Source organism: Siphateles boraxobius, unplaced genomic scaffold, assembly GCF_051911475.1.
Source record: "Siphateles boraxobius isolate OS27281-9 unplaced genomic scaffold, OSU_SipBor_1 173, whole genome shotgun sequence".
NCBI classification, from domain to species: domain Eukaryota; kingdom Metazoa; phylum Chordata; class Actinopteri; order Cypriniformes; family Leuciscidae; genus Siphateles; species Siphateles boraxobius.
The window spans coordinates 15001-27500 of record NW_027508781.1 but is presented as its reverse complement, the minus strand read 5'-3'; the positions used below and the strand labels follow the sequence as shown (position 1 = coordinate 27500).

The window sequence follows — 12500 nt, the reverse complement described above, 5'->3', positions numbered from 1 at the left end:
TGTCACTTTTATATATCGCAATTTAGCTCTGTATATTTTTTATTTTTAAATATATATTTTTTATTTTATTCCTGCTTTTATTTAGGAATGACTTATGAGAAAATTCATAAATAAAATATGAAATATTTAAAAATATAGAGATTAAAGCAATTTAGCTCTTTATATATTATGTTTTTGTTATGATTTTTGTCTTTTATTCATGTTGATACAAAATCCGCTCATCTTTTGCGTGATTAAATTACACACCTTACACATGAGCAACAGTGAAATATAAACGCTCAGTTCTGAACATAATGTAACCCTGAAGTGATTCATATTTGAATCAATCTTTTGATTGTGTTAATTGGATATATTATGGGAGATGGATACGAGCATGAAGTCGTGTATGTACAGCAACATCATTATTCCACGTGTTCAGCAACTTTTTGTTTACACTCTGGCTTCGGTTTCTCTGCCAGTTTCATTGTTTTTCGTGGACTATCAACAGAATGCAACACACACTGATGTTCCTGTCTCTGTCAGATTAGTTGAGATGTACTTTAAACCATTTTGTAAATGAGGTTGAAGTTCTTGTCCCAAGAAAGGACAGGTTTATCAAAGCCTCGCCTCGCGTCCCGTACGTTGGTTTGGCCGGGATGGGCCGCTGGAGGAATGTTATGTGGTTCAAAGTTTGCTATTGACTCACACTTGATGATACGCATTCTTGAAATAGCCTTGATGAATGAAGGTGAATGTCAAAACAGCTGAGATCGTCCTGAATGTGTAGTTATGCAAACAAGTGTGACTGAGGAATGTGGCTGATGGATTTGCATATTACACTGGCATTTAGTTTCTATTCTAAAGATCTTGGTGATACTTACATTAATCATCTATGTGTTAACTTTACCCAATGCAATAGTTAATTGTTAGTAATAGTAAATCTAATTCACTAGCTACCTTATTTTACAGATGTTCTTCCATGCATCTGAGAGGCATCAGCGTTTGTTTGATCATGAATTTACACGTTCAATTTTCATTTATCAGTCTGTTCTTGTGAACTGCAGTGGAAGGTTTCATGCATGACATTACATTATCAACCCCGTCTTTCAGACACCGTGTCAAACACTCGGATAAGACCTGTCACATCCATAAATGTCAAACATTCTGAAAGCTTAGCTGTATTTTTGTTGCAGAACAGTTTACAGGCAGAAACAGCGTCAGGAATGTGTTTCTATGCAAATTTGCACATTGCTGTTGTAGTTGAGCGAGCGATGCAGGTGACAGACACGTTACCACCGACCCTTTAACATGTGCTTATTAGCATATCTATAACTCCAACCTTCATATCAGTGCTGTCAGTCTCAAATACACATCTGTATATATGCATCTTTAAATTGTTGTGACATTTAGCAAGATAATAACAGTAATGCATGCTTAAATGAAGGACTGATGCCCATTACTCACGTTGAAATTTTGACTTCCTCGTTTATTTAGGCAATGTTAATGAAATTCCAATGTTAAACTGTTTTTGGCCTGGAAAACCTCACATAATCCCTGTAATAATTACTATAGTAAGCTGTCAAGAATAATCCTGATAAAGTGTATATTATATATATTTAGTTTTCAGACTTTTGACTGTTGACGAGTCCTGGAGGGAAAAACATCATAGAACTGCAGCACAGTATTTCAGTTTCCCTTCGGTTTCAAAGCACGAATATTAAGATCACCTCTCTAAAGCAGAAAAACTAAAATATGTGAACAAAATGCTAGTTTTAGGCACTTGTGATTCATATACAGCACCTGTCGCAGTATTTCGATCACTGAAAACTGCAGGACGTTCTAAAACACTTCATGTGAAAAACACTTAAAGTGCTAAAATACTGATATTAAAAGATCAAATTCATACTATATGCAGCCGAGCAGATGAGCCCAGAATAGGAGCCCAATGCACTGAATGGTTGTGTCTTCTATATAATGGATTTCTGTAGGAAAACGAGGAACTGTGCATTGTGTTTATATTCTGATTGCCTGTACACAGAATGCAAGTATGATTGACACTTCACTAAGCTCCGCCCCCTTGATTACTGACTCAAACCGTAGGGAATATTCCATCAGAATCAACTGGAAAAATGTTTTCGAAATTATTCTTACATGTGCTTATGCAATTTTTTTTTTTTTTAAGGAACATAAATGAAATGACAAAAGCAAATTTGTTCTGACTCACGTTAAACATGCTCATTTTGACAATGAGTGCTGACATTTTTAACGAAGAATCAGTTATCTAATATAATGATAATACAATGTACTGTTATAGTATTACATTTTAAGATACACTTGGTCACTGATATCAAATCTGGAACACAGACCTTTGACTTGATTGTGTCTTTAAGCAAACACTCATGCTCTTTATCAGACTTTACTGGATCTCTCAGTTCTCTAGGCAAGGCAAGGCAAGGCAAGTTTATTTATATAGCACATTTCATACACAATGGTAATTCAAAGTGCTTTACATAGAAGAAATTAAAATAATCAGAAGAAATTAAAATAATCAAAAGAAATCAGAATAATTAAAACAGTTTAGAATAAAAGATAAAATACAGAAATCAGAATAATTAAAACATAAAATAAAATACAGTGCAAACAGTCGGACGAACAGTGGCACAGTGCTCATTCAGTAAATGCACAGCTAAACAGAAGTGTTTTGAGTCTGGATTTGAATGTGACTACGGTAGGAGCACATCTGATCTCTTCTGGAAGCTGTTTCCAGCTGCGGCTGGCATAGTAGCTAAAAGCAGACTCGCCATGCTTAGAGTGAACCCTTGGTATTTCTAGCTGATGTGATCCAAATGATCTGAGTGATCTGTTGGGTTTATATTCAGTGAGCATATCTGCAATGTATTGAGGTCCTAGGCCATTGAATGATTTATATACCAGTAATAATACTTTAAAATCAATCCTAAATGTAACTGGCAGCCAGTGTAAAGACCTGAGGACTGGTGTGATGTGTTCATATTTTCTGGTTCTGCTCAGCGTTCTGTATGAGCTGCAACTGTATTATGGTCTTTTTGGGAAGGCCAGTGAGAAGTCCATTACAATAATCCACCCTGCTGGTGATGAAAGCATGCACAAGTTTCTCTGAGTCTTGACTGGAAACAAAGCATCTAATTCTTGCAATATGTTTCAGGTGATAATATGCTGATTTAGTTATTGCTTTGACATGACTACTGAAACTAAGGTCTGACTCTAGAGACACACCCAGATTCCTGACTTGATTTTTAGTTGTTTGACCCCTAGACTGAAGGTAAGCGTTCACCTTGAGAACTTCATCTTTGTTTCCAAACGCAATGACTTCAGTTTTGTCTTTGTTTAACTGAAGAAAGTTTTGGCACATCCAATTGTTTACTTCATCAATGCATTGGCAAAGGGAGTCAATGGGGCTGTAATCGTTAGGCGATAGGGATAAGTAGAGCTGTGTGTCGTCTGCATAGCTATGGTAAGCGATTTGGTTCTTTCTCATTATTTGGCTCATTGGGAGCATGTACAGGTTGAATAGGAGTGGCGCAAGAATTGAGCCTTGCGGGACTCCGCATGTCATGGATGTCCACTCAGACTTATGATCTCCAATACTCACATAATAACCTCTGCCTCCTAAGTATGACCTGAACCATTTTAGGACTATCCCAGAAAGCCCGACCCAGTTTTCCAGCCTGTCAAGAAGTATTTTGTGATCGACAGTGTCAAATGCAGCACTGAGGTCGAGTAGTACCAGCACTGATAATTTGCCTGTATCAGTATTTAAGCGAATATCATTTATTATCTTTATGAGCGCGGCCTCTGTTCTGTGGTGCGGTCGGAAACCAGATTGAAAATGGTCAAAGTATCCATTCGAGCTTAAGAATTTGTTCAGCTGATTGAAGACAACTTTTTCAATGATCTTGCCTATGAAAGGAAGATTTGAGATCGGTCTATAGTTGTTTAATATGGTCTTATCCAGATTGCTCTTTTTCAGGAGGGGCTTGACAACAGCAGTTTTCAGGGAGTTCGGAAAACTCCCAGAGAGAAGTGAGGCATTTACCACTTCTAGGAGATAGACTTCTAAGCGGTGTAACACATTTTTGAAAAAAGATGTGGGAAGTGCATCAAGGGCGCAGGTTGATGTTTTTAGTTGCTGTACGGTTTCTTCCAAAATTTTGCCATCAATTTCTTCGAAATCAGACATAGTGGCTACTTTCTCAGGCTGTTGTCTGATCCGTCTGACCCCAGCGCAACTCAAGGATGAGCTGATCACCTTTCTGATATTATTGATTTTCTCAGAGAAGAAAGAAGCAAACTCACTGCACTTGCTCTCTGAGAGCATTTCACTGGGAATCTGGCTTGGGGGGTTTGTCAGTCTCTCTACAGTAGCAAAAAGAGTGCGTGTGTTGTTTATATTGCTGTTTATAATATTCGAGAAGAAAGTCTGTCTAGCTTTGCTTAGTTCCTTATTGAAAGCATGGATGCTGTCTTTGTAGATGTTATAATGGACTACAAGTTTTGTCTTCCGCCACATGCGCTCTGCTTTTCTGCATTGTCTTTTCATATTTTGCACTGCTGTTGAGTTTCTCCAAGGTGCTTTTTGTCTGCCACTCTTCTTCCTGACTTTCACAGGAGCAATATCATCAATTACACTCTTAACTTTTGAGTTAAAAGAATCAAGGAGAAAATCAACAGAGTCAGCAGACAGCTTGGTGTTCTCTAGGTTCTCACGCAGTCATGTAAACGTGTGTAAATGCCCAAAATGCTTGTTAGAGGCCGGTCACTAGTTATAGGTGTTATTTCTGTTGAAATAGAGACTAAACTACACCTGAACTCACAGAGACTGTACAGACTCACTGTACTCTAGCATGTGTAGAACTGAAATCTAATGCATCTGAACTGCCAGAGGATTGATGTAGCTCCAGCACACGCTTGTATTCGTGCAATAGGGTTTCGTTTTAAGTTATTTTATATCTTTGGTCCTGTGTGTTGAACACATGCACATAACCACAGAAAAGGCCAAGATCTGAGACACAACAGTTCTCAGACAAAATACTAATATCTCAACCCAAAATGTTCTACACAAGTTAGTAGGTTAGGTTAGGTAGTGTGCATATCTAATAATTGTTCATTAAAAGCTATTGATTATTCATTGGCACTTTAAAAAAATGTCAACTGATATTTTTTGCATTGGTTTTACTAACTCCCAAAAAATTGAGAGAGCTTTTTAAAATTGCCAATTCAAATGCATTAGACGGAGATGCACCGGAGACGGGCCGAGGCGCAGGTTCACCACTAGAGGACGTGATTTACTGTACATGATCCTGAGGAACTAGTTCTGCCAGCCGAGATAACATGATACCTCTCCCTTTAAACATCTCAGGGCGAAATACAGTGTAGCATAAACTACATGACATGCAGCCGCTCAGAGTTAGATGATATGAGTTATCTGGTGCCCGTGTCTTTCATCAAACTTGTTTTATATGTATTCATGTTTTAGTGCTGATAATCAATCAATGAAACCTCTGCTTGTGTTAAAGTGAGAGGAAACTATTAATGTTATGTTCAAATATATTTTAATGCATGTATATTTCTGCTTTGTGAACATTCAGTTTATACGATTTCTGTTTTCAGACTGATTTGAATGTGGAATGTGTTTTAATCTCAACCCACGGTCTTCTTGTTTAGATAATATTTAACTAACAGAATGAATGCTTACTGTAACTAACAGAGTTGGTAATAGTTCTTTCTGAGGTCTATAAGTTAAAGTCAGATATATAGATAACCTAGTTGTTTTTCATAATTCCAAATCGGTTGAACATATTTGCAATGACAGGTAAATATGCATTACTACAAAGGTGATGAAAATGCGTCGCTTTTGACAATCGTGATCAATTATGTTGGTAATTGGCCCTTTACAGCACGCTGTTTATTATATTTATGGTTATTGTTGCATGGTTGCATGTTGTAAAGTATGTTGCATTAGTATCTTTTCTCATCCACTCATCTCTGTACTATTGTATGGCGAGATTGAAGCTTTTAAAGCTATGATTCATTTTAAAGTGCGTGTCATTTCTCCAGAAACTCACCTACACACATTGCTATACACTCCCACATTTACACCTTTCATAATCTGTCATCTACACTCTAAAAAATGCAGGTGTATTTCTTTTCAAATATAAATGTATTTATTCAAGGAGTCAGAAACCAATCAGGCCTTAAATTCCATATTACAATCAACAGAATTTTTTCCTCAAACTAGAGATTTATTTCTCAGAGACCTCAAGTGTATTCAGCTTTAAATTACCATGCTTTCACTTGCAAGTCGTTATAATTAAAGGATTAATGTTTTCTTCTTCACTTTCATCTTTTGTTCTAGGATCTTTCATGCATCTGTGCTCAGGACGGTGATTGAAGAGTCTGATACAGAGAGCCAAGCTGAAACTGAGCCTGGATCGGATACAGACATGAGCTCGAGTGTTGCAGTGTTCAGTACGAAACTCAGCCGACCGGCATCCGCTCGCGAGGGCCGAGACGAGGCCATGGTGGTCCACAAAGTGTCTCTGGTCAGTGACAAACAGGGCAGCTTCGGGAACCATGAAAGCCCGTTAGACGACTTTAGGCGTAGAGATCAAGCGGAGCCGAGCAAAGCCAGTCCTGAGCTGGAGAGAAGGTGGAAGAGTCAATACTCTGAAGAACAGCAGTCTGGCTTCACGGAGAACACACACCTGAGCTCCTCCTCTCTACCGGCCCACAGCTATGAAAGAGGACTCTACACGTCTCATTTTCACTCTCAGACCCGGCCCACTTTCCCCTCAGGGACTGACGGTGGCCTTGCCAACACTGACTGGAAAGTTGTGGAGAGCGAAGTTCAGGAGAGTGGGAGGATCTGGGAGGAGTTTAGCTCACCTGGAGAGAGAGAGAGAGAGCGAGAGACAAGGACAACAGTCTTTAGCTCACCTGAAGAGAGAGAGAGAGAGCGAGAGACAAGGACAACAGTCTTTAGCTCACCTGAAGAGAGAGAGAGAGAGCGAGAGACATGGACAACAGTCTTTAGCTCACCTGGAGAGAGAGAGAGAGAGCGAGAAACAAGGACAACAGTCTTTAGCTCACCTGGAGAGAGAGAGAGAGAGCAAGAGAATAGGACAACAGTGTTTGACCCACAGGCACAGTTTGATTCCCGCTTGATGATTGTAGAGACGGATGATATTTTCCAAGCGACTCGAGTTGAGTTGATTCCCTCGCCCACCGGCCTCGAGCCTGACGCTCTCTCTCCCTCATCCTTTACAGAAATGGATAACTTTGTAGATACGCTTAAAAGCATGGATCGCCCGATCCGGCCAAGGCTTCAACGCACCTCATCCAACACTCCCTTCTCTTCACTGGCACCTATTGAAGAGGATTCACCCATCTCAGCTCCTCTTCTCTCTCCTCTCTCGCCTGTTTCTGATCCAAAGACGCTCCTGAATGGCGTTTCCAGTTTTCCTCTAGACATGGGCTTCAACTGGACTTCTCCTAAAGACATGCGCTCTCCGTTGACCATGATGAAGGAGCAGCAGTTCGGAGAGCCGGCGAGTCGAGGGCTTTCTCTGCCGCTACGAGCGTCGGCGCTGAGCAGCATCGTGATGCGCGGGAGATCCCTCAGCGATCTGACTAGTCCTGAAGAAACTCCCGGGAAAGCCCTGGCGAACGGATCCGGGTCCCGTCTGGAGAACAGCTTCTTCTTCCAGCCGACGGAGAAAGCTTCGAGTCGCTCCATCTTTCGAGCAGCTTCTCTCCCGGAGATCGGACCCGGTGTCGAGCGGATGAGCTCCGCCAATAAGGGATCCGACACGCTCCTCGGCTCCCGGTTCGAGCGCTTCTCGTTCCTCACGTCTCCGTCGAGTTCCTTAAGTGGGCTCGCCGAAACCTCTCGCATGAGCGTGGCTCCGAGCCAGCAGAACTCCACCGAGACCTTCAACCACGAGCTGTACCGCTCTCTTCCCTCCGAAACCCTCCTCAAGAACTCTCAGCCTATGAGTCTTCCTCAGAGTCTTCCTCAGTCTATGAGTCTCCCTCAGAGTCTTCCTCAGAGTCTTCCTCAGTCTATGAGTCTTCCTCAGAGTCTTCCTCAGTCTATGAGTCTCCCTCAGAGTCTTCCTCAGTCTATGAGTCTCCCTCGCAGCACCAGTCTTGACGGAGGTTTTCTGATTAACGACACCAGGGGTTTCCAATCCAATTCAAATCCAGAACCAGAGCGGAACTTGCCCCTCAAATACAGAGCCTTCCCTGATGCATACGTGAGTATTGCTTTGTATGCATGTGTTGGTCATTTAAACTTGGCATGATGAAGTTTCTCACTCTGAGAGCCAGGGCAAGGAATCAATGAGAGTGTTGTTTTCATATTGTCACTGCTCTGTTTCTCCCGGTCCTCCCTCGTCAGAGTCTGAGTGTAACCTGATATTGGGCCACTCACTGCAAGCGTTGTGTAACATAGTGTGCAGATTTTTTTTACCTCAAAGTCTGATGCACTAATTTTGCATTTAAAATGCGTATAATAGCCATTTAATAGCTATTAAAGCTTGTGACTACAGATTGACCATGTCATGAAATATCTTGTTGATATTATTGACATTGGTAACATGATGGGATATCAGCCATCTCATGCGCTGCCTGTCCAAAAACTACAATGAATCAGTTGTGACTATAAGTGGACAACAAATAGCATAGAACATGTCAAAGAAATTAAACCAAACTCCTTGTAATCACTGTTGACTTTGCTTACATGATGGAACATCATACATCTGGCAAGTTATTTTGGGATAAATGACATGTAATCAAATTCAAGGTTATTTTGTCTAGAAGTGGGTTACTTTAGTCAGGCTATGAGTAACCCACTTCTAGACAGAATAAACTTGAATTTAGTTACGCGTCGTTTATGCCAAAATAACTTGCCAGATGTATGATGTTCCATGTAAGCAAAGTAAACAGTGATTACAAGGTGTTTGGTTTCATTTCTTTGACATGTTATCCAATTGCTGACTTGTCTATTCTTGGGCTCAGGTTAGATGTCTTTTAAATGCAAACTTGCTTGCTTGGCTTTGGCTATGTTCAGACTGTCAGTCCAAATCCGTTTTTTGTGCATATCTGATTGAAATCCGATCAGAATTACCTAATGTGAACAAAAACAAATCCGATTTTTACAAATCCGTTTCAAGCTACATCCATATGTGGTTTGAAATCCTATTCAAGTCATATTTCTGGTAATCCGTTTCAGTCTGAATGCTCTGATCGGATTTCACGTGGTTTATGTGACTTTCTCATGCCACGTAAAATGTAAACGTCAGACGTTGTTGTTATAGGAAACGTGCTGAAAGTCGCTGCCGAAACAATGCTGTGTTGTTGCAAAGTGCAGAACGAGCAGAAAATGACAATATAACGGAGACACATTTTGAATTAATATTCAGTATTCTCTATTGCAAAATTGTATTCCTGCCAACACAACATCATTGCCAGAAACCAATGCAGATATTCTGGAGAACGAAAGAGCTGCATGGACACACAAATCGGATCTGAACAGTTGCGCTACACAGTGTGGACGTCAATACTTTTAGATCAGATTCCAATCGGATACACAAATAATCAGAAGCCTTTGTTTGTATATTGTTTACACCCTAAACCCAGTGTGCGCAACTCTGTTCCCAAATATCTTGCAGAAGTTTTTTACAACTCGTTCTTATAGACTGCTGTAATCTTGCCTGTGTCATTAGAGTCTGCAAGACTCTTGGATTGGTGCTAAACCTCAGTGAACGAAAGCCTAGAAGGGCTGTAATGTCACCTCGCGAGGAGGGTTTACAATAGAGGATATATTACCTCAGTGCTCATGCAAAATTCACCTTTCCTCTTGTCCTCCATAACAGACACAGAGAAGCTCACTAATGCTGCTTCTCTCTACTGTACAGAGACTTATGAGTTTGCAAGTCAAATTTAAATTTTAACCGAAAGCAGCTTTATCAAAACTTCGGGGGTTTTAGACATTATGGGAAGATGTAACCTTCAGTCATGCTCACATTAATCCCCGAGGCTTTTCTTAGATAATCATTATCTGCTAAAGATCTTTGAAAGCATTTGAGTGATTTTGCATATAAGGTTTGATCGTGCAGAGAGAGTTGGTACGTGACTAGTGATGTTACTAAAGACAGGAGTTTATGATTCTGATATAGTGAGTGGTTTGACAGGCAAATGTCCGTCACTAAGGAGTAACTTCTGTTATCACACATCCACTGTAAAACACACGTCATCCCGCTCTTCTCTGTGTTGACATAGAGGTTAATGAGGGCGACTTATCTGACTATTCAACTTAACATTAAAATGTAATATGCAAAACACCTTTTACAGATGCATCATATTTCCAGTCTCTAAAATAATAATAGTTTAGTGACGGAGCAAACTATTGTTTCCTGTCATTGTAAATAATTATTGTTGGCTTAACTTAAAAAAGTAAGTTACCTGGTTGCCTTCAAATTTTGAGTTCATTGAAATTTAAAAATTTACTTAATACAATAACGGAGATTAGTTTAGTTTAATAAATAGAAACTCAAAATATTATGTTATCTGAGCCACATTAATCATCTAAGTTGATTTGACAAAAGATTAAAAGGTGTGATAAATCATGAAAATATTTTTTTTACAGTATATGCGTAGAACGACGTCTTTATTGAAATGATTTATAGCACAAAATGAAAATTGATCTGTATAATTGGGCTGTTTTCCAGTTGAATGCATTTTTGCAGTTTAGTTTTCCCCTTGGAAAGACCGTCGTGTGTAATGAAGCTGAATCGTCGGGTCAGGACGCTCGTGGAACGGGTTTTCCCTGGAGCTCTTCTCCAGAGGCAGGAACGAGGGAGAGGCTGATGGAATGTGAATCTTCATTATCTTAACATTCACCTCGTCGTCTCTAATCAGTGCTGATAACTTTCCTAGACAGGCTCAGACACACACCCTGCTCTCGTTGGCAATGACTGACTGTGTTTCTGCCAGCTGGAACACACATGGAGAAAACGGAGAAAGCGATTATGACGCCTCACACATGTCAGACTTATCTTCAGACATGCAATCAAAAATACTTTTCCTGCTGTAGTCTAGGAATATACAGCATGTGCGTATATGTGAGAGATAGAAGGGTCTCGTACGGCTCACATTTAAATCCAAGCCAGTATGATTTAAATATGTGTTAAATCACTAAGTTATGCCGCCTCTAAAGGCTTCCTTTTTTATCTTTTATCTTTACCCTTTTTATCATTTTATCTTTTATTCTAAACTGTTTTAATTAATCTGATTTCTTTTGATTATTTGAATTTCTTCTATGTAAAGCACTTTGAATTACCATTGTGTATGAAATGTGCTATATAAATAAACTTGCCTTGCCTTCCTAAAAGCTCTGTGTTCAGCTCTAGTTAGCCTATATCAAGAGCTTAAAATCAAGACCAAACCATAACTAATGTAGGTACATTTTGTGCAGTTGTGTATAATTTTGCTACTAGCATAGATGGATATTTTTATTTTTTAGTATTTGCATTTATATATATATATATTTATTTTTCTTAACTAATTTCATTTTTATGTAGATAGATAAATATATTTTTTAGTATTTTTAATTTTATGTAGCCCAGATAGATAACTGTTTCTTTTAGTTTTTTCTTTTTTAGATAAATTTTTAATACATTTCTTTAGTATTTTCACTTTTAGGTAGATATATTTATTTATTCAGATCTTAGATTAAGTTATTGAGTCGATGTTACTGATCGACTGTAGAGATACAGCGCCTCATTTCCACGATGCATATCTGATGCATATCTGCCCTTTTGGAAAATATATTTTCACAGTGTCTGACAGTGAGATTGACGTATGGGTTTATCGAGATCGCTTTATAAGATTATGTAAGCCTTGTATTTGGCTTGTCATTAAGAGCGTCCCCATATGCAAACAGAGGAATCTACACTTGTGTGTAATGTTGTCTCTGCTGACCTTGCCATGCCTCACTGCGAGAGTTTTATTCATAACCTCTTACACACTTACAAACCAACAATCAGATCTGTCATGTAACAGAAACTCCATTTTAAAATCCAGCGTTTGGTCGATGTGTGTTTCCCTTCGTGTATGAGGAGCTCCACGTATGGCATTTCAAACACGTTCAGTGAATGTTTGAGACGAGTCTGGTGACAGTAAAGCCTTTCACTTCTTCATGTGTGTGAGAGGAAACATCCAGTGTTGTGTAAAGTGCATGTTCTTCTATTGTCAAAGGTAATTTAGGAATGTAGTGTTTTCTTAAAATACCTGAACCTGTTTGAATGCTGATATGACAAGCTTTACATCACCATTTTAAAGTACAAAGATGAAAAAATGAATAAAAAGGATGTTTTGATGCATTCTGAACCTCAGGATTTTGCTGATTTTCAGTAAACAAGGCTTAATATCTTCAGTCATCTTGATTTAAGAATGTTTAGATGTTTGTAATTTATTCCTGT

The 12500-nt window shown here is 39.2% G+C and overlaps 1 protein-coding gene across 1 annotated transcript in view; it reads left to right on the top strand.

The window, feature by feature from the left end:
• Positions 1-12500, top strand: part of crybg2 (crystallin beta-gamma domain containing 2) — a gene marked incomplete at its 3' end in the record, with an annotated part of 65849 nt that overhangs the window by 38354 nt on the left and 14995 nt on the right. Inside the window, exon 4 of the mRNA XM_077232552.1 lies at positions 6374-8273. Coding sequence (XP_077088667.1) covers positions 6374-8273 — 1900 coding nt within the window. The remainder of the gene's footprint in view (positions 1-6373; positions 8274-12500) is intronic.